The sequence below is a fragment of the Populus trichocarpa genome, chromosome 3 (genome assembly GCF_000002775.5).
Source record: "Populus trichocarpa isolate Nisqually-1 chromosome 3, P.trichocarpa_v4.1, whole genome shotgun sequence".
Classification (NCBI taxonomy): domain Eukaryota; kingdom Viridiplantae; phylum Streptophyta; class Magnoliopsida; order Malpighiales; family Salicaceae; genus Populus; species Populus trichocarpa.
The window spans coordinates 5,628,049-5,653,535 of record NC_037287.2 but is presented as its reverse complement, the minus strand read 5'-3'; the positions used below and the strand labels follow the sequence as shown (position 1 = coordinate 5,653,535).

Sequence of the window (25,487 nt, the reverse complement as noted above, 5' to 3'; positions counted from 1 at the left end):
TCTCCCATTGTTTTTTTATGGTTGTGTATATACACACTCAACCATGGACTTTCTTCATGGAGAAGGTGACTTATTATTAAAGGGTAAATTGACTTTAGACATTGGTTATGGAGCTGAAAACCCACTAACTCACAATGATGGTCGTTATGTCATGCATCATTAATGGAGATGGTGGATAACAATTAGGCATGTTGTAGCCATTGGTGTAAGAATATGGCGTTACTACCTGCCATATAAAGTTTGTGTGCATGGAAAAATTATATGTGTGTGTGTGTCTTACAAAGAGAGAAATTGTTAATGGCACTTGAAAAAAAAATACATAGAGGTATGTGCCTAGTTTGGCAAGAGAAAAAAACAAAAAAAGAGAGAGAAGCGAGAGAAAAAAAGAGAAGAGAGAGTGACTGAGAAGGTCACATGGGATTGGCCCATGCTACCAGCAACCTTTGCCGCATGGGATAAGCCCGCATAGCTAGCAGTCTTGGCTTATCTTATTGAGGGGCTAAGCCCACGCGTGACTAGTAGTCGTGGCCATGTGAGCTTAGCCCACACGACCAGAAGGTTTTTTTTTTAAAAAAAAACATGTTGTGTTTTTTTGTGCATCATAAATGTTCATATTTTAAGTTTCCTATTTTATTATGGTCATATTGTTCTTCCACTCCCTTCAACACTTTAGAAATTTAATATTTTATATAAAATATAAAATATTTTGTAATTTTTTCCTGTGATTAAACTTCGTACTTAGAATTCAATTCTTTGTTAAACCTATGTAAAAAGAAAATTATAAAGTGTTATATTAAGCCATACCATGTGAGTTCTTTTGATGAGCCCGACAAGTTTCAAACTTCTTAATGAGTTGTTGGGCTACTTCATGTTTGCTTGGAGTGCCTAAGCCTAACAGGAATGAAAGTCTAGTATGAAGATATCAAAATTAGGCCAAACCATGTTAGAAGGTGAATTGATCGATCTAATGATCAAGACTTTCAAGGGGCTTCGATCTACCAATACATATGCAAGACAAATCCACTATCATGTTAATTGAGGAGAAAATATTATAGAAAATGTTCTATGTATCTTCATGACTAAGAGAGTATATTCTTATTTAGAATGACTTTTTTATTCCCTTCAAAGAGAAAACTCCCCTTCCCCCTCTGACCTTATATACTATTAGTGTTGCCATTCTTTGCATGGGAGAAGGGAAAAAGTGAAAAAGGGAACCTTTCCTGTATTAGAGCTAATCATGTGTGATTATTACCCTAGTTAGTTCAAGTCTCTCCGTGATATATGAGCCTATAGGCTAGGTATAAAATGTCCTATCACAACTTAAGGATTTTCCACTTGGATATACAAGCATAAGACATAAGATGATTGGCATGTGTTGGGGAAAAATCTATTTGAAGTTAGATGGTGAGGAGGGGTGTCAGGTATGGACATTCTTAACCTATATTGTTGGTCCAAGATACCTTGTCATAACCCAATTTTGGATCCCCCAAAATTGTTATATATATATATATATATATATATATATATCCTAAAAAAATAAAAATTGTAAAACAAAATTATATTTTCATGACACGAAAAGATAAGCTTTGGAGTTGCAAAGACCAAATACTATAAGAATAACCAAATTGGGAGAATTTGACAAGATGGGATGAAGAAAGAAAAAAATGAGTTGAAATCCAAAGTCGACCAAAATTAAATGAATTAATTAAGTTTAAAGAATCAATTAAACTTTTAGAAAGTTTAATTAACATATTTAAGGACTTAATTAAAGAAATGATTTAGTTTTAAAGTTAATTGGGAAAACATTAGAAGAATTAATTAAGTTTGAAAACTTAATTAAACTTCAAAGAAGTTTTGTGGATTCAACCAATGACTCAATTGAAGGAAAAAAATCAAGTTTTGAGGTCTAATTTGGATCAATTTGTAAAGATTGGATGATTAGGGACACAATTGAAAGTTTGGAATGACTAAATTGGTGCAATCACGGGTTCAATTGTAAGAAGTTTGTCTCAATTTAGGATGTTTAAGCTTTAATTTAAATAACAAGGACCAAATTGAAATATATCAAATTCTAATTAGAAAGCCCTAATTTTTAGGTGTTTAAACAGACAACATGTCATTTTTTTTTTTGAAGAGTTTGAGTGACACATCATTTGCCCCTGTTTATTTGTCTTCTTCGGCTAAGAAGGTTGATCGAGTTGCAAAATTTAGGCGAATAAATGTGGCATCTCCGATCACTTCAGGGACTCCAACCACCACCATTTGACAAAGGAAGTTTTCCTCTTTAAGGTTGTGCCACCCTTATTCAATGTTTATGCCTTATCTGATGTATGGAAGTCCTCAACTGTTTTTTCCAAGGTAGCCTTTTCTGATTCAACAAAGTTTGGTAGTGTTACATCCGACTTTAGATCGATGGTTGGAAAGCTACAAGCTACCAAATCAATCATGACTTGATCCTAGTTAAAGAATAACACCTCTTATATAGGATCTATGGTTTATTTGGCTTCAATAACCTCCCATTTGCCACGATTAATTCCTGAAATGTGCACCCACAATCAATCATTTTTAGTTAAAGTTTCAGTTACGAAGCTCCTAACTTTTTCTAGAAGATCTAAGAGTTTGTTAGATTTATAAAGAGAAGAAAAACATAAGAAAAAAAGGAGAAGAATCATCTCCTAATAGATCAAAGGAAAACAATGGGAAAGAATCCCCTATGATCTAATTTTAAAAAACCACCTTCAAACCCACAAGTGATTTCACAAGCACTTGCCTTTTAAAGCTATAAAAGGAGAAGGAAAACAAAAGAAAATGAGAGATTTTTTAAGAGAGAAAAGGCCACTAAAAGAGAAGAAACATTGAGAAAGAAACCAATCTAATAATAAAAAAAAGAGAAAAGAAAAGGAAAAAGAAGATAATGTTAGAAGAAGGTTAAAAGCTCTTGGAATAGGCCATTAGAATCTGCTCAAACCAAGCAAAAAGGGAACAAAATCCAGTTACAATCATCTTTTGAGGGTAAGTTATTCAACTTGATTTAAGAGTATAACTCGTTGAGAGTACCCCTACCCTTTACATTTCAAGCACTGATTCTTTCCTTCAAGTATTATTCATGATGTTTGTGATATAATTCTGTTATGTTTTGGTTGTCTTTTAGCATGTATTTTCAATTTTCTTTGAATACAAGTTTGTTACATGATTGGTTGTTTTGTTGTTAATCGATTGTTTTATGATGTTTAATGGTTGATTGATGATATGTTTTTGATTATTGAATACTTGTTTTTGATGCATAGAAAGTATATTTTATAGTTTGATGATTATGTAAAAAAATGGGACATAGAGCATTGCTTGGCCATTCTAGTGTTTTTGTTTAGTTTTAAGAGTTCATATAGGTCATTTTGATGTTGCTTGTGATGTTAAGTGAGCTTTTAGATTGATAAAATAAGTATAGATACATGTTTGAATGTTGACAATAGGTTATAGACTTTGATCTCTGTGTCTTACATGTTTTTTGTTGCTTTTGAAGATATGTGTGTATGTGACTCATATGAATGTGCTTTAGTCCTTTATTCTGGGTTTGGATGTCTTTTTTCTAGGTTTATGTTTTGCTAGGCATTCTTGGTTGGTGTTCTTCGGATGAACTTTGCCTTAAATCGTTGATTTCAGTGTCATTTTGGTTGATTGATAATTCGTACATGTGTATACGTACTCTTTGATCTTTAATCCAAGGCTTTTGATTTTCATTTCCATCATCTTTTTTTTAATAAAAATCAAATAATCATGGTTTTTGTTTGATTATTGTAATGATATAGACCCAAAATCTTACTTAAATGTTGATTTCAGATATATATGTGCCTTCAATTTCATATAGTATGCTTTGTTTTCGAAGTAATGTTTTTAGGTTTTATCTTCAATTTCATATAGTATGTTCTTTGTCATATTCAAGCCAAAAAATTTATTTGATCTCTAAATCTTTGTTGTTGTTTTTGGGCATGGGCTGGGAAGCCCAGCCCAAGTGGATAGGTTGAGTCTATTCTCCATAAGGCTGCGTTTGACAAAGTCATTTTTTGTTAAGAAAAAAAAATGATTTTTATGTTTTTAAGGCATGTTTGCCAAATATGGTCTTAAGTCATTTTTTTAAGCCTCTGATTTTTGGTTAAAAGTGTGTTTCGTAAACACGCCCTACTGATTTTCTATTTGTGTAAATTTTCTTATTTTTTTGTGTTTTTGCTAAACAGACCCCAAATAATTTTAAAAAATTCTAAAGAAATTCAAAGACTATTTTTAAATTATTTGTGGGTCTCACATATTTTTCCAACCATTTCACTTAATATCGGAGTTATAAACTTCTACTGTAAGATACTGACCCGGTATTAAATATACCTACTTTTCTTTAAATTTTTGAAAAAAATACAAGAAAATAAAAAATCCTTGTTTTGAAAAAAAATGCGTTTTTATTTATATGCATATGACAAAGTCTCTAAAAAAATTATATTTGCATAAATAAATAAAAAATACAAGGTATGATTTAGCATCTTTAAATACAAAAATTCAAGAAAAATAGTTTTGTTGATATATTTGCATGTACTTTTGAATTTAATAACCAATTTATAAAATCCATGAGAACTTGACTTACATTTTTAAAATATCAAAAAATTATTTTGCTTGTTCGAATATCAAGGATTACGAACTTATATGTAAGATGTATTCCCGATATTAAAAAAAAATACAGTGTTTTTATTTATATACATATGGTCAAGTCTCTAAAAAAAATTATATTTGCATAAAAAAAATACAAGGTATGATTTAACATCTTTAAATACAAAAATTCAAGAAAAATAGTTTTGTTGATATATTTGCATTTATTTTTGGATTTAATAACCAATTTATGAAATCCATGAGAACTTGACTTACATTTTTAAAATACCAAAAAATTATTTTGTCTGTTCGAATATCAAGGATTATGAACTTATATGTAAGACATATTCCCAATATTAAAAGAAAAAAAAATATATATATATATATATATATATATATATATATATATATATATATATATATATATATATATATATTGACACTAGAATAGTTAGGTTTTATCTTGATAAGATAAGTACATTCTTACTGAGAAGAACTTTTCTTAAACTTTAGACAAACCAACAATTAAAAAATATAATATCATCTTAGTTTATATCAGACAGATAAATAATGCAGCTTATCTCAAATAAAGTGTACTATGGGTGATATAGGAAGCGTTTGGGAACGCGGTTCAACCCGCGTTCCCAAAAAATTTTAAATTTTTTTTTTTGCTAAAATTTAATATGGTTTGTACGTTTTGGATCGTTTTGATGTGCTGATGTCAAAAATGATTTTTAAAAAATAAAAAAACATCATTGACATGCATTTTGGCACGAAAAGTTATTTGAAAAGCACTCACAACCACACTGCCAAACACGCTCATATTATTCCTATAAACAACCAGTTCTCTTATCTAGACTTTGAGATTAATTAGGATTTCTAATAATCAAAATATTAAGTGGCAACTTTATTTTTTTTATTGATAAAAATAATTTTTTTTTATTTTTTCACCTATCATCACAAAGATCTGGTTAGAATGAATAATTTTCGTGACACCAAGCTCACAAACTTTCCACGGATGGACCATGTTTATTGGTACCGGGTGAGGAATTCTCCTTGTGTTCAAAGCATAAGAAAGAATGGAGGCGACATAAGAGATCTCTTTAAACCATAAAAGAGAGAGAAAGAGCTAGGCTGCAATGGCATCCAGAAAGAGTGGAGGCGACATAAGAGATCTCTTTAAACCTAAAGATTATCGAAGGACAATAGGTCATTAGTGTGTTTAGTCACGCTGAAAGGGGACTATTCAGGCCAAAATTTCGGATCTGCACCCAGTTCGCCGTCAAGGACTATTAATAGAAATACAAAGGCAATTTAAATTCCTTTGAGAAATGATGGGACGCACCATCAAGGTTTTCCAGGCACTGCAGACATGTACTTTTAAGCACACACAAACATACACGCAACTCTGTGTCTGGAAAATACTTATTTTCTTACTTTTGTTTTGTGAGAGTGTGTGGAAAATACAGATAACAGAAGATATATTGACACACAAATAGAGAAGCAAATAAAAATAGCTTACGAGCTATGAAACCCGAGGGTAGTTCAATATTTAGCTCTAATACGATTTCCACTTTCTTCAAGATTTAGGTACTTTGTGTGCAGTGGTGGGAAGCACCATCATTTGTCTAGTACGAATTACCCAACATTACCTATTTTTCCTGTTCTACATGCACTGATTTTTTCCAATACAGTATGCATGTGCAGCGCAAGCACATAAAACACAGAAGGAAGATTCAGCAGAAGTCATTTACGACTAAAACATTTAGAAGAATAACGACAGTTGGTGCTCTAGTACTGACATTTGGTACAAGATCAGTACCTTACAGCAGTACATTATGTGTATTTTCTGAGTTGCTAGCCCCATGAAAACGGTTTGACTAAATTTAGAAGAATGATCTTCATGAGTTGCATAGTATTATTATTTTTAGGAAGATCTTTCAAATTGTAACCGTTTAATTCTGGCTATAAAAAGACGCATGCACCCACATTCCAAATAGGATGAGAGGAGGAATTAGTGAATAAACTGATAAAGGGAAATTAACTCCGTCAGAGATTAATTTATAAAAGCACAATTAAGAGTTAGTGACAGAATATTTTTAAAGAAAGAGGTGGGATCCCACCAAGGAGGCTAGGCGCACATCACATAGGAGAATTCTCCTTGGTACCTTGGTTGTATTTCTCTACTATATATTTATAAGCTGCCCAGTTCAGTTTGGGAAGTCAAGTTAAAAGAAATTCCTTAACTTCCTCCACTCCTAATTACAGACATCACTACCACCACTGACAACAACGGGTACATCTCCTCTCCCAGGCCATGCCGCTCAACTCCATAGTTCCCAAGCCAGACCACAAAAGTGTTCCTATGGAAGGTCTGCCAAAGATGTCCGAAATCAACAAAAGAGCTGTCGTCGCCTACCCAGGACAAGCCAATTCACAATCTGTCCACCAACTCACCATATATCCTACAACCTTGAAGGTCTCTCACATAGAATCATAATAGCTCTTTTTTCTTCTTCTTTTTGATCTGGGAATACTAGTAGCAGCATATAGAATGGTTATATTTAGAAAGACTAGTGGATGATTATGTGATATAGAGTAACAATAGTTTCTCATCAAATAGCATTTTCACACATATTACAAATTTATTTATTTTATCTCTGATTATTTTCAGTTTGAGGAGGTGGTGTACAAGGTTAAACAGGATCAGAAGGGATTGTGCTGGGGTGGCACATGGACCACCCGAGAAAAGACCATACTGAATGAGATAACAGGTATGGTTTGTCCAGGGGAGATCCTAGCAATGCTAGGTCCATCTGGAAGTGGAAAAACCACCCTCCTTACGGCTCTAGGAGGTCGTCTAACTGGTAAGCTATCCGGAAAGATCACATACAACGGACAGCCTTTTTCCGGTGCCATGAAACGACGCACAGGCTTCGTTGCTCAGGACGACATTTTGTACCCACATCTAACTGTGACTGAAACTCTTCTGTTCACTGCACTGCTAAGGCTACCCAAAACATTAACCAGGGATGAGAAAGCACAGCATGTACAACGAGTTATAACTGAACTGGGGTTGAGTCGGTGCCGGAACAGCATGATAGGGGGGCCACTCTTTAGAGGAATATCAGGAGGAGAGAAGAAGAGGGTTAGTATTGGTCAAGAAATGCTAATTAATCCAAGCTTGCTACTACTAGATGAGCCCACATCAGGTTTGGATTCAACTACAGCTCAAAGGATCCTGACCACGATCAAACGGCTTGCGAGTGGGGGACGAACTGTCGTCACCACCATTCACCAGCCCTCAAGCAGACTTTACCACATGTTTGATAAGGTAGTCTTGCTCTCTGAGGGACATCCCATCTACTATGGTCCTGCATCTGCAGCTTTGGAATATTTTTCCTCCATTGGATTTTCTACTTCCATGACCGTCAATCCTGCTGATCTCTTACTTGATCTTGCGAATGGTAATTTGAAATTCTAATTATTAAGAATCTCTAATTTATTACTTTATATATATATTTCACTTGAGCAAGACAGAGATTCAAGTTGGCTGTTGGGCCACTGAAGGTTTCTGTGGTACTTAAAACTTTGTTAATTTTACTAAGGGAGTTTAACGAGACACCACCCCTGTAGAGGAAGGGGTAAACAATATTTCCAGTATTCAATTTGGTTGACTGTAGGAAATTATAGTAATCTGTTTTCGAAACAAACCACAAAACAAAATGGTTCCAGTTTTGAAATCATTTATCTACACAAATATTATAGCGCTAATAAGTATTCTTTGATAATAGACAACTTATATATTTTCTTACAACTTTTGGAAACTCGCAGGCATTGGTCCTGATTCTAAAAATGCCACTGACCAAGGTGAGAACATGGAGCAAGAACAGAAGTTAGTGAAGGAAGCTCTTATATCTGCTTATGAGAAGAACATTTCTACCAGACTGAAAGCTGAGCTTTGCAATTCGGACCCGAATAATTACAACTATACAAAAGATGCCTCTGCAAGTATGACTACCTTTTCTCTATCCATCTGATTATATTGACAACGACGTCATAATCCCATTTCACCCTCCTGTTCTCTAGTGTTTAGCTAAGTAGAAATACTTATTGTAACAGAAACTGAAACAAAGTCAGAGCAATGGTGCACAAGCTGGTGGTATCAGTTCAAAGTGCTCTTTCAGCGGGGGCTAAGGGAGCGGAGGTACGAGTCCTTTAACAGGCTAAGAATTTTTCAAGTCCTCAGTGTCAGTGTACTTGGCGGACTTCTGTGGTGGCATACACCAACTTCTCACATTGAAGACCGCGTAAGAGCTTTTCTTCTCGCTTATTATATTACCATGTAGATTATAGAGACTGCTTTTACCTCAAAATTCATGCTAGAATTTATTAAAAAACACACTGGTTTGAATTTCATAGAAACTCCAAGCTAGATGAGACTATTATAAATTTCTTTTTTTTGTTGATGATAGCTTTTCTTCTATAATCTTTTTCCCACCTCTTCTAAATCGGAAGAAACTGAAACCCGAGAAATTTAACTCCGACTCCTTGGTTCCACATGTGCTAACTGCTAAGAAGGTTGGCATTTTTCTTGCAGATTGCATTGCTCTTCTTCTTCTCTGTTTTCTGGGGATTTTACCCACTCTACAATGCAGTTTTCACATTTCCCCAGGAAAGAAGGATGTTGGTTAAGGAACGAGCATCGGGAATGTATCATCTTTCATCCTACTTCCTGGCTCGAACATTCGGAGATCTGCCATTGGAGCTTGCGCTCCCAACTGCATTCGTCTTCATAATCTATTGGATGGGCGGACTTAAAGCCGATCCTATAACTTTTATCCTCTCCCTACTTGTTGTTCTTTACAGCGTTCTTGTCTCTCAAAGTCTTGGATTAGCCATTGGTGCTCTTCTAATGGACATAAAACAAGCCACTACATTAGCTTCAGTTACAACTCTAGTTTTTCTCATTGCCGGAGGATACTACGTTCAACAAATCCCTCCTTTCATAGTATGGCTGAAGTACTTAAGCTACAGTTACTACAGTTACAAGCTTCTTCTTGGTGTCCAATACAATGAGGATGATTACTATGAGTGCTCAAAGGGAGTCTTGTGCCGGGTTGGAGATTTTCCTTCTGTCAAATCAATGGGTCTGAACCATTTATGGGTAGATGTGGCAATTATGGCACTGATGCTAGTGGGTTATCGATTGGTCGCTTATCTGGCACTCCATCGCGTGCAGCTGAGGTGAAATTTAGCAGAAGTCTATTTCAAGAAACAGGACAGTTTGAAGAGTTTTCTCCTTCTTCAACTGAGGAATAATGTTAGGTTCAGAGTATGGGAATCAGGTATTGATATTTTGTTCAACTACCCTTCCCACCGAGTTGATGTATTGACCTTTCTGCTCTACTCAAGATAATGCTAACTTAGAAACCTTCTAGTTTCAGAACTAGTAATAAATATCTAACAATTCTGAATCGATGGAATCATACGAGCAAGTGACAAAAGGAAAGGAAATAAACGAAGATAAGCACATTTCCAATTGCAGGAAAGAAAGAAGAAAACGACCTGACCTTCAAGTCCAATACTCTATTGAGTGGAACTGATATATCGATCTTTGTGGGGCTTCCAAAACCAAATATTGGTTTCTGTTCAACAGTTTGCTGCTGCAAGAGCATGAACAGGAAAAAAAGCACTCTTCAAAAACAACGACAACTCATATTGATAGCGATGGACATGACAGATCTGAAGCAAAGCAGAATAAGGAAGCACCATATACCTGTTATTACACTAAAATATTTGATAATTATTAAAAAAAGAATGAATGGTGGCAGAGAGTTAGCTTTAATTCAAGGACAACATTATGAAAGGCATGTGAAAGAATTTGTTCACAGCATATGATTGGCAAAAGTAAAAGAATGATTGGTTAGAAAATGGTATAAAAAAGAAACAAGAGGAGTAAGCACTAAGCTAACAAGTTTAATAGTACTAGGCAAGTATAATGTTGTTCACCGTCCACAAGGAGAGGACACCTCCGATATTTTGATAAGAAATTAACGGTATGTTTAATTACAAAATACTAACTAGGTGGCTTATTTTTTTCATAGTAGAAAAATTATTAAAATAATACAAATATTTTTGAAAAAAATATAAGGATCTTGTCAAAATAATAAGGTTAATAAGACTGATTAATTTAATAATGTGATTAGAAAATAAGATATTGACAATAAATAAAAAGGAACAAAATAACAACGATTTAATGCAAAAAATAAATGCTTTTAATATTGTAAAAATATATCTGTAAAATATTTATGAAACGTCTCAATGATATTATTTGTATATTATTCATAAAAAATCTGAGATCAAATTTTTTTAACAAGAAAGAAAAAAAGTTCATGAGACACATATGTTTTTAAAGAAGAGAAATTTGATAACCAAGTTAAATCTTGATTAATTTAATAATATGATAAAAATATGAGGCAACAGCTAAAAAACAATGTCAAATGAAAAAATTAAAAAACAAATAAGATAAAAAAATAATTTAATCCCTATTAACTTTTCAAATTCCATGAATAAAATAAAAGAAAAAAAAATACCATGCAAGGTTGCAATATTAAAAATTTTATATAAAAAAACAAATTCAATCTATATAAATTTTTTTAAAAAAAACTCACAGATAAATCATACCAATCTTTTTAAAAATTAAACACACCCACTATCATAAAAATAAAATCATAGTCTAAAAAAGGCTAAATAAGTGAAAGAAAATCATAGAGAAAGATTATTAATTAAATCATATACCAAAAGATTATTTTAAAAAATTCATATAAAATAAGACATCAATTAAAAAGAATTCATCTTAATTTTTTTTAAGAAAACAATTAAGTCAGGCGTTGTTGGGCCTAGTAAGTCAGGCCTAACGCTTGGCCTATGAAGCTTTGGCCCACATGTAGGCCTTTTTTTAAGTATAATGGGGTGGACCCCAACTATTTAAAAAAAAATGGCATCTTGTGTGCTAAGCCCATAATTTTTTAAAATTATAAGGACCGATAATCTAATATCTCGAAAAGATGGGGGATGAAAATGAATTTCCACTACAAACTTCAAACACTCCTCCTATTCTACCTGTTTTTTTCACTTCAGTTCCTTATCTTCTAATTCATCTCTCCCTCCTTGAAAAATATATAATTGGAGGCTAATTTAGATTTGAAAAAGCTAAATCGTGCAAAATAAAAATTTAAGAATCAAATTAAAAAAAATACAACTCCAATCCATAGTGTTTTGTGAGATACTGAATAAAAAAAAAAATTATATCATTTAGTATGTTTTATAATTTAATTGTGTAATTTTTAAATTATAATATAATATGATATTATAATTATAATGGCTCATTATATTACGATATATATATAAAGTGTCAGAATGAACCCTTACATGATTTAAAGTAACACAAGTAACGTCGTTTATGTAACGTTGTGCTGAAACTAAACTAAAGATGGGAACATCGTTGGCACCGAAATGTGGTTTCTTTAATCTCTTAAAGAAATTAAACTGAGGAATGCGCAAATCATTTGTAAAAGCGAAGATATAGAATGATTGACCTTCAATCAAAAACCTGTAAGTGAATCTTCTCGATCAGTGACTACATTTGTAAACAAATAAATCTTCTTGATCAATGACTACGTACATCCACCCTTGATTTCTACACGTAAGGGACTTTGAAAACAGCACGATAGTTAACAGATTTGAACCAATACACTAGCAACAAGCGGTGGAAGAACTAAAAAATGCAAAAGCAAACCTGTTCTTAGAAGCAGATCGAAGAAACATATCAAATTCTCAATAAAAAAATCTTTGAGAAAGGAGGCGGGGAAGAGAACATGTTGAGATGGATAAGCAAGGGGCATGTTAAAGAACATGAAATTTAATATGGCTTCCTCCATGCCTCATAGAAAATTGCAAGGTAATAGTATTATTCCAGTTAAAAGGTCTTTACCATTCTGGGACTGCAGATCTCCAAATATATGCATGCAATTTAACATCAAGGACTCTGTACTTCACTGTGAAGTTGTATTCCTTTTTTTGGTTATTGTTCTTCATTTAACAGAAGTGTTTTGTTTTTAAGTTTAAGGCTGTTACACCTCTAATACCTTGAACATTAAAAACATTATAATTATTATGTAACAGATATTATAGTCGCGACACTTGTAAAATGGTGCATCACATTACAAAACAGATTATAACACAGCAAAAATGTAAATTTCTTGAACATCAATATGATTAAGTAACCTCAGGTTTCGAACCAAGCTTGAGATGCAAGGATCTTGAACGGTAGAGAGGGAAGAATGTTAGTTGGGTCTACAAATGCCATGATAAAATCACCTTAAAGTTGAATGAATTTCATGCAGACATCATGGCAAAGCATGATGAGATGTTGTTAAGCATATCGTTTTCAATCTTTGGCAAGTCTCTCTTTTGGTCTACTTTTCTGAAACACTATTTCCTATGATTCAACTTTTTTTTTTTTATCATCAAAATTAATATGCTATTAATATAAGGACCTTTCTTGTGATTTTCTCTGAAAACTCACTCTCTCTTTTTTTACTAAGTTTTTTTATCATGTTTTCTATAAAAGTTAAATGTTATTATGTTAGGTATGAAACCCCTTAGATAGGTTGGAGAATTGTGATAAAAGAGTGCATGCTATTCCAAACTCTTTATCCCCTCAATGCAGGTGATTATCATAATGAAAAAATATCTAAGGGTTTAGGTTTTTGCAGTACTACTCCCTCTTCTGCTTGAATCTGCTTTTGTTTTTTCTTCTAAAATACTTTTTGTGTTATGCAGGTAACGGTATTGATTAGAGAGACTAGCTCGGGAAAGAGTACGCAATTGGTTCAATTCCTAAGTCATTCAGGAATAATTGTCAAGGAGTCCATTATATATATATATAATCAGCCATGTAAGATCGCAACCATCTCACTTGCTGATAGAGTTAGTGAAAAAGTAAGGGGTGCTATGAAAATAGTTTAGTCATGTCTTATCCATCATTTTAATCCACACAGCAGTTGGAATAAGGATGGTAAGAAGATGATTAACAGGGTTCTTGGATGATCAGTACTGGGTTTAAATGAAGTATCATCTCCAATACCAATTGCTTGCAACGTGCTTTTACCAAATAGTATAAGGGGAGAATTGAGAGAATGGTGGTTGACAATCTTTTTTCAACAAAAGAGTGCATAAAGTTCAAAAGGATCAAGAATTTACCAATTAAGAACATGTTGAGCATGAAAGCAAAGAGTAAGTTGGATGGAACAAGTACTGAACTACAACTACAGTGGAGTTTGTAATTGCCTTTGAAAACCACCAGCCTTACCGAAGAGCTGCAGAAGAGTAAGATTTTATAAGATCTCCTGGGAATCCACCAAAACATAATGATTTGCGACATAAAAAACTACAGATTGTAGTAATTACACAGGTATTGATCTAGTTCGGTTGACAACAATATGAAAAACCATCCATTTTTTTTCAATATTATAATTCAAAAGGGACATCTTTATTTCAGACAACTAAATAATCCATTTTCGCACCTCATAAGTACATGTGTATTTTACCTGATTGAACACAGCAATCGATCCCTTCGCCCAAGAATGCTCTCTAATTTGTTTTCTTTCATCAATACGTGAGTGTTTCTCATGTTTACTGTCCAGGAGAACATGTGTGAGAAAACCAACATAAATATCAAAATCCACAATGAAATATATCATCAATTTCTAACAAATGGATTTTACACTTAAAAATATTGTGGACCCATTATGGCTTTTGGATCCTTGCTTGCTATTTCTCTATAACTAACAATAATAGCATTTTATATTTTCATTTGAAATTTATGACCTTTGTCGATTACTATCACAGGAGTAGGAGAAAGCAATACAACATCACTTTTTACTGTTCACTCTAATCATCTTTATCTTTGCTTACTTTATTTTGGATTCGTAGTCATGGACAACGCTCAAAGTAATTATGAGAATGATTGGGACCCGTTGAAATGTGTTTTTTTTAAATTTATTTTTTAAAAAAAATTTAATTTTTTTATATTTCTCAAAACATTTCAATATGCTGATTTTAAAAATAATATTTTTTTTAAAAAAATATCATTTTAATACATTTCTTAACAAAAAAAACACTTTAAATCACAACCACTACCATATATAATCCCAAATCTTTATCTTTAACTCTTTTACTTCATGAAATATTTGTGCAAATGTGATTAGTCATGAATTTAATAGAGGTTATAACTACTCAAAAATGATGGGTGAGATCCTAGAAATTCTTTATCAGATTTATTCTCATTTTTAATATAATAAATAATCCTATAAAGGGTTCTATTCCAACTAATCTATAAAATCTTAAAAGCTTTTAAGAATTTGATTCGCCTAACAAAAAACTGAAAAAAATTCCAACCTGGTTTAGAAAATCTTTTTGCAATGATTAAAATTCATGGCTCTAATTTTAAAGAGCTCTATTGTTATCAATTTTAGAGCCTGATATAAACAAAAATCACAAAAAAAAACAATTACAAAAAAATAAAAAAAAATATTGGAAGAAAATAAAACAAAAATATCAGTGAGAAGAATATACCATAACACTAGGAAAATTATCAAAGATTGGTTGAGGAAGATATAACAATCCGGCTTTTTCATAGCCAAAATCGGTGGAATTTTTTTTATAAGTCGTTGGGTTCTCAATACTTTTTACGATATCATTCCGTGAATTTATCAATACATTTCATTCATTAGCAAGGCATAACCTACATAGGGTAAAGTAAATCAACATCCCATAAAAGAGTGACAATACACATTCTCGCAACGGTATTTAGGGTTTATCGTAACAAAATTCATCTTTTAGTATAGCGCAATACTCTTGGGATTTCACAATGCATCATTCTCATAAAAGAGAATATCCTATACATTCATTCACCACATCATGTTTACAAGATCGTACTTTCACATCCTTATTCCATTATAATTTCTATACAAGTCTTTACAAAAGTGTGAAATAGCAAATATTCAACTAGTTCACTCATTCTTATCAAACACATAAAACCTAAATCATAATATTATGTAGCACCTTGTTGCAACTCATTTTTGGGTCCCCGCACAAAAAAAAAGAAAAGAAAACAAATCAATCAAAAAATATATCAAAAAAATAATAAGCAGTGAAAAAAGAATGCCAGAGCGCCCAGAAAATGGTCAAAAATTGGTTGAGGAGGTTCAAAAATACAAAGATGGGAATTTGACAGTATATCGTTGACTGGTTAGAGCCTTGTTGATGAAGAAAATTCAATTTGAGGAAGAAAAGTCCAAAATCAGATGTTTATGGACTCAATTGAATTTATTGAAGGTTTAATTGAATTTATGGAGGGTTTGATTGCAAGAAAAATTAATTCTGAAGTCAATTTGGGCTAATTGGTAGATATTAAAGTGTTGGGGTCAAATTTTAATTTTTGAGAGTTAATTTGGTTGAATCAGGGGCTTAATTGCATAAATATTGAAGTTTGATGGCCAATTAGGGACTTGATTGAAGAAATCCGAAACCAAGGACCAAACTGAAAAAAGCGCACAAATAGAGGGATTGTGTTTGAAAAATAGTGTTTTGGCGCCCTTTTCTTTTAAATGAAACGGCGTGTTTTAAGCAAAACGATGCCGTTTCATGCATTAAAAAAAGAGAGCACAAAACAGTGTTGTTTTGAACGACATTGTGCTTCTTCTTCCCCTGCACACGCAGAGGCAAGGGAAGAAAAAGTTTCTCTCCCCTGCAACACAGTCCCTCTTTCTCCACCCCACTTGCCCAAGAAACCCAGCAACGACCCATGTCCACACATGTCGTGCGAGCAACTCCCCAGCTCACCTTACCCTACGCCATGACAAGGGTAAGGTGGCCCTGTCCTCCTCTGCCTATAAATACCAGAGGAGGGGGTGCCGAAAAAAAGAGGAGGGGGAAAATAGAGGGAGTTTTTTAGAAGAGAGAGGCCGAAACAGAGGGAAAGAAGGGAAACAAATAGTGGAGAAAACAAAAGAGGGCCGGGTATTTTGAGTAGTTGAAAACATAAAAAAAAACTAGGGGGGAAAGGGATTTTGAATAAGAGAAGAGAAAGAGACCGAGAGCAGAGTGAAAGAATACAAAAAAAAAAAAACAGAGGAAGAAGAGGGAGAATAAGAAGAACCACCACCTGCTACCTTCAGCCCGACAGCGCCACCGTTGCTCTTCCTCTCCACCGCCACCAGTAGCGCCGAGCAGAGAAACAAAAGAAGATAGCAGAAATAGAAAAAAAAAACAATAGAGCAAAAAACACGGAGAAAGAAGAAGAAAAGGGGCGACCACCACCCCTGCCACTAGTAGTCGCCAGCGTCGCCACCACTCAAGGTAACTGCGCCTCCCTCTTCCTTGTTTGCTAGCCTCGCCTGCATTTACGTGCAGAACGTGAATAAATCATGTTCTGCAACAAATGCAGAGTTGGCTGGTTACTGTGCTCAGTAACCAGCTTATTTGGTTATGGGCTGGAACATCAGCTTGGCTGAGTCCAGCCCACAGTATATGGGCCGTGTCAAGCCCAATCCAGAATGGTGGGCTAGGTTCGACCTAGTTTTTTTTTTGTAAAAGAAAAAATCAAAAATATTTTTTTGGAATTTTACAATTTTCCCGTGTATTTTTTATGTCATTTTGATTAATATCGGGCAGTATTTTTATGTTGCTAAAAATACAAAATCCAATATTAAAATACCCGATTTTCGTCAAAACTTCCAAAATACAAAAAGATAATTTGAAAAAAGAAAAAAATATTTTTGTGCATACAGCCAAGTGTCTCAAAGCTAAAAAATCATACTGTGTTTTTCATACACCAAAAAACAATGTTTTAGCATGCATTTTGGCTTTAATAACCAGTTTATTAAAGTCAAGAGAACATTGGTTAAAATTTAAAAAAAAACAAAAATTTTATTTTGTTTGTCTTTTAGTATCTGGGGTACAACATTACACGTAATACGTCAAATTTTTTTTTCAAACGCTAGAACGGTTAGATTTTACCCCATTAAGATAAGAACCTCATTATTGAGGAGGACTTTTCTTGAATTTTAGATAGACAGGGCCAACAATTAGAAAACGCGACCAAACCTTAGATTTTGATCAGACAAAAAAAACAATGCAGCTTACCTTAGGTAGGGCGTATTTGGGGTGCTAATACCTTCTCTTTACGCAACTAGTCTCCGTACCCGATCTCTGAGACCAGTTAGGGTTCCTAGTGACCATAATACCAGGTGGCGACTTCCATTCTATTTTTCCACTGAGAAAAGACAAGAATTTCTTGTCTCCCCACATTTGCCAGAATAGATAGACCTATACATTCAACCTTGAGGGTGGACGATCGTCGTGACGCCGCACACGTGCGACAAAATGGATACTCCACTAGGGACCTTGTGGACTAAGCATTGTTTTGTCTGATTTTTGTGTTTGGTTTTGTGCGCGTTTGCCATTAAGATGCTTATTTTATTTACATGCTTTAATTTCTATACATATTTGTTCATGCATTGTATAGAATTGTTTCATACATCATTCTTTTTTTTATATGAGAGTTTATACTGAAAAACTTTAGGTTAAGTGGGGGACTAGCAGCTTACCTTACGACTTTTAGTCAAGGTTTAAGTTTGTGTAAACCCCAACTCTTCGCTGAGTGCTTAGACTGATAATGATTGGTGCACATGCCATCCCATTACCTACTGAGCCCCCATATTACCTTTACGAGGGCGATCACTGGGACAACAAGAGACTCTTTTTAGAGCCTGAGTAGTCAACCTACCTTTCGTCTCATCTAAAAGAACTAGAACTTGCCTTTAGGGTGTATCCTCCCTACCTTTTGTTTTGTATCAAAACAAACCCTTCTCGAAGCATTTGAACTCAAGACTTGTGGGTGACACAATGGTCGTCACTCAGGAAATTTTCATTGTAGAGTTTGGACAAGAATCAAGATTCTTGTTTCATTATACAAAAGTTACGACCATATGTCACCCTTGAAGGGCAAGTTTATGATATAGAACACTCATATGTTTAAACATACATACTCGTCAGTTTGGAATAAAGGTTCCCCAATTTTATTGTCATCGCCAGAATCAAGAATTGCCATTGCCGGGGAAGGTAAATTACTGTATAAATTATATATTTTATTTTATTGTCTTTTCTTTTCTTTCATTTTATCTAACTTTTGTTTCTTTTGTTTTTTTTTTGTTTCTTTTTTTCTTTTCTTTTCTTTCTTTTATTCTTTTCCTACACGTGCATGAGAGTTTGGTCACGTACATTAAGTGGTAGACTTTGTAGGGTATCCTTATCATTTTCAAAAAATATGGCCGAAGAAGATAACCAGTCGCTTCATAATGAGAATAATCGAGTTAGAACACTTAGAGATCACATGAATCTAACAAAAACAAGTGCATCCTCATGTATAGTTTTCCCTCCTGATGCATCTCACTTCAATTTTAAGCCAAGCATTATTCAACTTTTACCTTTTTTTCATGGCTTAGATCTAGAAAATCCATACTTGCATTTGAGAGAATTTGAAGAAGTTTGTAACACTTATAATGACTCAAATTGTAGCATGAACACTATTAGATTAAAGATTTTTCCTTTTTCATTAAAAGATAAAGCTAAAACATGGCTATAAAATTTAAGATCCGGATCCATTCGTGCTTGGGATGAAATGCAACAACAGTTTTTAAAGAAGTTTTTCCCTTCTCAAAGAACAAACTCTTTGAAAAGGCAAATCACCACATTCACTTAAAAGCCAAGAGAAACATTTTACTAGTGTTGGGATAGGTATAAACACTTGCTTAATACATGTCCTCATCATGGTTTTGAAACATGGAGATTGGTTTCACACTTTTATGAAGGGTTAACACCTAAAGATAGGCAAATGGTGGAATTGATGTGCAATGGAACTTTTGAAGATAAAGACCCTGATGAAGCAATGGAATACATGGACTTGCTAGTTGAAAATGCTCAGAATTAGGACACTACAAGTACTTATGAGGCACCGGGTAAAACTCAACCTCATACATCTAGTGGAGGTATGTACAAACTTAGGGAAGATCATGATCTCCAAGTTAAATTTGCATCTTTAGCTAGAAAAGTCGAGGTACTAGAATTGAAAAAGAGTGGTCAATTAAAATCTATTCAAGACATTGTGTGTCAAATCTGTGAAACCAATGAACACTCAACCAATGACTATCCAACTTTGCCTTCTTTCAAGGAATGCCTCCATGAACAAACCCATGCTTTAAACAGTTTCCAAAGGCCCAATCATAACCCATACTCGTAAACATACAACCCTGGTTGGAGAAATCACCCAAATTTCAATTGGAAGAGTGATAACAATAATGCACAAACTTCACAGCCACACCATAATTTTTAAAATTCTCATGGATATGCACCTCCTTATGTTCCCCCTCCTAGAAGCAATATTGAGGAAACATTGCATGCATTCATTGAAAAGCAAGAGACAATCAACACTCAACTTGCTCAAACCATGACAGATTTTAAAGATACTCTTGCAAAATTCACATCAGCTCTCAGTTTTCATGAGAAAGGTAAGTTCTCATCTCAACCACAGCAAAATCCCAAAGGGCAATACAATTCAAATGCAAGCAGCGCCGGAAGCCAACACATAGATCAAGTCCAATCACTCATTACTCTCCACAGTGGTAAGGTTATTGAAAAACCCATTCTTGAACCTTGTGAGAAAGATGGTGAGTCAATCTCTAAGGGTAAGAAAGGGGTTAAACCTAAACATTGCAAAGAAAAGACTGATTCTCCACCAAGACTTCCATTTCCTCATGCCATGACCAAACAAAGGGAACTCAATCATGATTCTAAAATCTTTGAAACTTTCAAGCAGGAAGAAATCAAGGACGAAAAAGGCACCGAAAATGTTGTCGCGAATCATTTGTCAAAATTGGCAATAGATTCAACATCTGACATCACACTAATTGATGATTACTTTCCTGATGAATCTTCACTTTTTTATTGCTTCAATACCTTGGTCTGCTAATATTGACAATTTCCTTGATTCAGGATTTTTGCCAGCTCATTTGGATACCCAAGACAAAAGAAATTTTTTGAGCGACGTGCAAAACTTTTATTGGGATGACCCTTACTTATTCAAATATTGTCCTAATCAAATATATCCAAGATGCATTCTTGACAATGAGGTAAGTAGTGTCATTAAATTTTATCATTCCGAGGCATGTGGGGGTCATTTCTCGTCAACAAAGACGATTGCAAAAATCTTACAATGTGGATTTTATGGCCCACCATGTTCAAGGACACACATACATTCTGCAAAACCTGTGAAAATTGTTAAAAGTTAGGATTTATTTCAAAACATAAAGAGTCCTTAGATAATCTTTTATTGACTCTTAAGACGTACCTTAATGGAGATGTGCATCGTGTAATTCATGATTTATGGCCTCATTTTCATAAAGCACATGCTCGACATAGTCTTGGGAATCTGACAAAAAAAGACCATGTTTGCCAGTTTTTAAGAAAACTGGATGGTAAGCTTATCCCTGACCCATAGAGGGTGTTTAAGTCATTCTTGGACGTAAAACCAAGGAAAGATGTGAGCCACAATCACAACTACCTGTACATACACATGCTTTTCCAAAAAAATAAAATAAAATTGAGACATATGTTTTGTTATATATTATATTTGTTTGAGTGTATTTCAGGCTTGTCAGTAGTCGCTGTTTCAGGTGATGTCTTCTATACTCTACCTTTCTATCATAGAACATTGAGGACAATGTCTTGTTTTAGTTGGGGGGAGAGGGTAGTAGTTGACATTAAAAAAAAAACTAACTTACTAACTGTTTTTTGCTATTATTAAAACTATTTGACAAAACTGTTATTAGGATGGCAAGTAAGGAGGAATGTATTGACTCTTGAGATGCATTTTAGTAAATATTCTTATCAAGGTCTATCAAAATACTTCTTGAAATATTCAGGTTTACAAACTCTTGCATTGTTATCACTTGATTCTGCTTATATACTCATTTAACAAGTATTCTTAAACCTTTATTTTCACACGCACACTTTAACATATGATTGTGGGTTGCATATGGATTATTACATTATTTATGTTCTTTTGTTAAAGGTAACAACTAAGGGAAAGGGATAGTATATAATTTGCAAAAAAAAAAAAACAAAAACAAAAACAAAAACAAAAACAAATTGATAATATTGATGATAATAAAAAAGTAGATAAGTTTGGTTTCGTAGCCTCCTAACATAAGCAATTAAGCCCAAAGGGGTGTTTTAACACCTAATACCCTAAAGTCAACTGACTGGGGAGCTATTGGTCCAGTGCTTGTTACATGGGTTAAGGAGAAAAGCTTAAGGGAATCAAACATTGCACTATCTACGTATCAGTATCTGCAACCCAAGTTACTAAGTTTGTAGGGGTGTCTCAACACCTAATGCCCTAATACCAACTGGTTTGGGAGTCATTAGTCAAAAGCTCATTACATGAGTTAAAGATGTATTGTGTTTTAAGTTATATGTATATATATTAAAAAAAAGAAAAAAAATAAAAAAAAAAAGATAATAATCCCAACTCAAGGAAGTTTACCTTAGAAAAACATTAGAACAGAATATTGTTTTCTTCCAATAAAAGCCCCATCATCTATGTTTTCATACATTAAGCACATAAAAAGAAGGTTTATTAATATCTTGTTTCAATACTATGAAGCAGATATATAAATTTAATGAGAGTTTGTTTATTTGGATAGATTAATGAAAGTTGAATGATGAATGCCTTACTTTGTGGAACTTGCAAATTGTTTTTCTATTTTAATGCTTTGATTACTAGGGACTAGTAATAAGCTAGTTGGGGGGTGTGATTAGTACTTAAAAGTGCATTTTTATCAAGATTTTATATCATCATTTTGCACTTGAAGTGTCAATAACTCCTTAACTAGAACATGTTTTATAATAACGAGTCTGATAATATAAGATACCTTTAATTTATGGTAAATATTCATTTTAAATGCAGGCCTATCACATAATAAAATGATTGATTGATGAGTTTATCTATTGAAATTAAAAAGACAAAGAGAGGGCTAAGCTTAGAAAAGAGATGCTGGTTGAATTCAAATTGGAACACTATTTGATTATTGGATCATAACTAAAGTTGTAGAACTTGGATTTAGGTCTGGTTTATATGGATAGAAAGCTAAGACATTGGCCTAAAACTTTCATGAAGAGTCTAAGATTCAAAAGGACCGTTTTCAAGTTCAAATTGTAGCAAAAATAGAGATGTCGGAATCTGTCTTGTAGCCCAGACACTGTTCATTGTTCAGCCCATATCTCGAGTTCTAGAAGTCCAAATGACCTCATTCTTATTTTGTTGAAAAGTTGAGATAATTGTCCAGAATGTTTATGTAGACTATTTATTTAAATTCTGATGTTAGCAATCACATTTTCTGCAGACAAGAAGACAAGGATTCTTACTAAGTCAAGAGGTGGCCACCCACTCAACAATTAGTCATCAAATCAATAGTTCTGAATTTTAGCCTATAAAAGGAGGCATTTGCCATGCATTTAGGCATCTTGGTTTTCAGATCAAGATCTTGGTCTTGCTCTCTTTCTTTGTATTTTGTAATGTTCAAGTTTTATTCCATGTTATATTTTCCTTAATTTCTTGTTTATGCTTTTCATTTCTTTTACTATACTTATATAATTATGTTCTTATCTTGTTTATCTATGTTTCTCTTATTCATAATGTTCAACTAAGTTTATTATGTCAAGGTGAAAAGGTTACACTAATGGTGTAAGAATAAGTATAGTATAAACTCAACATGGACTTTAATGCTTGATACTAACATGTTTTGTATTTACTATCTTACTCACTCTTAATACCTTGCTTGTTAAATGGTTAATCTAGATTTGTGTTGAATAACCCCTGGTACAACAAATACTTGGCACTTTCATAGCCCAACTGTATGGTATAACCGACACATGAGTTATGAAAGGAACTTGATTTGTTGTTAACATGATTATAAATTAGATTATGAATTGTTAACATGATTACATTAATTATCTTATTCGAGTAATACCAATACTTGAAAATATTATCAGGTATTCATGGTGATAACTTATGTTAAAAAGGTCACCTCATCACAGACCATCAAAGATATACCCAAAATCAGTGTTTAAAATGGATTAAAAAAACATGGGAAAAACCATTTTAATCCTACATTGGGTAAATTTCTATTTTTAAAATACATGACAATCAAGAAACTGTGTATTTTGGATAATGTGTGTTGGATCTTTGATAAACAAGCTTGATTTTCAAAAGGACATCTCTGATTTCATTTCAACAAACTAGACTTTGAATAGACATGATCTTTGAAGTGTGAGAAGTGATTCCAGAACAAGAAAGATTGTCGAACAAAGAAGAACATCGATTAAGTTTGCGAAATCTTTAACAAAATGACATTGACACTTCTCAACACTTCTTAAGAAGTGTGGCAGCTAGGGGCAATGCATTTGAAACTTGAAAAGGAAGAGAAACAATATTCAGATTAGCTAGGGGCAAAGAAAGAATTAAATGACGAGTCAACAAAGTCCACTAAAGTTATGATTAGCATCTGGTAATGACAAGTACCTCCTGTGAACATGTTCAGATCAACTGGGGGCAATGTTGTTCAAAAACATCCCGTGACCTAGTGAACCCCCATCAGCAATCGACATACAAAGATGTACTTAAAGAACATTTTCATATCATCATCCTTTGAAAAATGGATATTGATCAATGTGGGCGTACAATTGCATTGGAATGAATGACAAAACTATGCAAAATCACTAAGACTGATTGTGGGGCAAAAATGTACCTGAAGGACATCTTCATGTAGTCATTCTTTGAAACATGGATATTGATCGGTGTGGGCATATAGTTGCATTTGAATGAATGATAAAAGGATGCAATTCACCAAGACTGAAAGTGGCGCAAAGATATACCTGAAGGACATCTTCATGTCGTCATTCTTTGAAAATGGATATTGATCGATGGGGGCATATAGTTGCATTTGAATGAATGACAAAAGGATGCAATTCACCAAGATTGACTATGAAGCAAAGATGTACCTGAAGGACATCTTCATGTCGTCATCATTTGAAATATCGATATCAACCGATGTGGACATACAATTGCAATTATATGAATACCGAAAAGATGCACACTACTAGGACTGATGGTGGAACAAAGATGTACGTGAAGGACATTTTCATATCATCATCCTTTGAAACATGGCTATTGACTGATGAGGACACACGATTGAATAAGAGTGAATGGTGAAAAGAGGCACACCTCTAGGATTGGCTGTGGAACAACGTTGCACTTGAAGGATAATTCCATATTGTCACCCGTTTCGGTTTATTCACTGATCTGAAACTTAGCACTTGTTTTTGAGTGGCGGCATTTTAATGGTTATCGAAAGATGTTATTACACAACTACATTGAATGAATGCTAGAAAGACACCCACCACCAAGATTGACTATGAGACAGTTTGTTTTGAAGCCAAATGCATACTTCACCACATGAGTACGGGTGACAAAAATAACATCATTAATGAGGTTGAGACATTTCTTCTCACAATCTGATTAGATGAGCTGAAGAGAATTTTATTGAGAAGAATATTGAGCACACAATGATGGGCCTATTACTACAAGCTATGAGATACATGTTTGGACAACCTGATGTTTCCACGAAGGATGCACATAGCTAGTTATGAAACAGTTCTTGAGAGAATCC

At 33.7% G+C, this 25,487-nt stretch overlaps 1 protein-coding gene across 1 annotated transcript; it reads left to right on the top strand.

Annotated features, from left to right (window-relative positions):
• The first annotated feature begins 6,833 nt into the window (after positions 1-6,833).
• On the top strand, positions 6,834-10,111 carry LOC7478193 (ABC transporter G family member 14). The gene is made up of 5 exons (XM_002304077.4): positions 6,834-7,111; positions 7,307-8,099; positions 8,467-8,643; positions 8,755-8,942; positions 9,233-10,111. Exons 1-5 carry the CDS (start codon positions 6,950-6,952, stop codon positions 9,881-9,883), a joined length of 1,971 nt encoding a protein of 656 aa, XP_002304113.2. The 5' UTR covers positions 6,834-6,949; the 3' UTR covers positions 9,884-10,111.
• Positions 10,112-25,487: the final 15,376 nt, after the last annotated feature.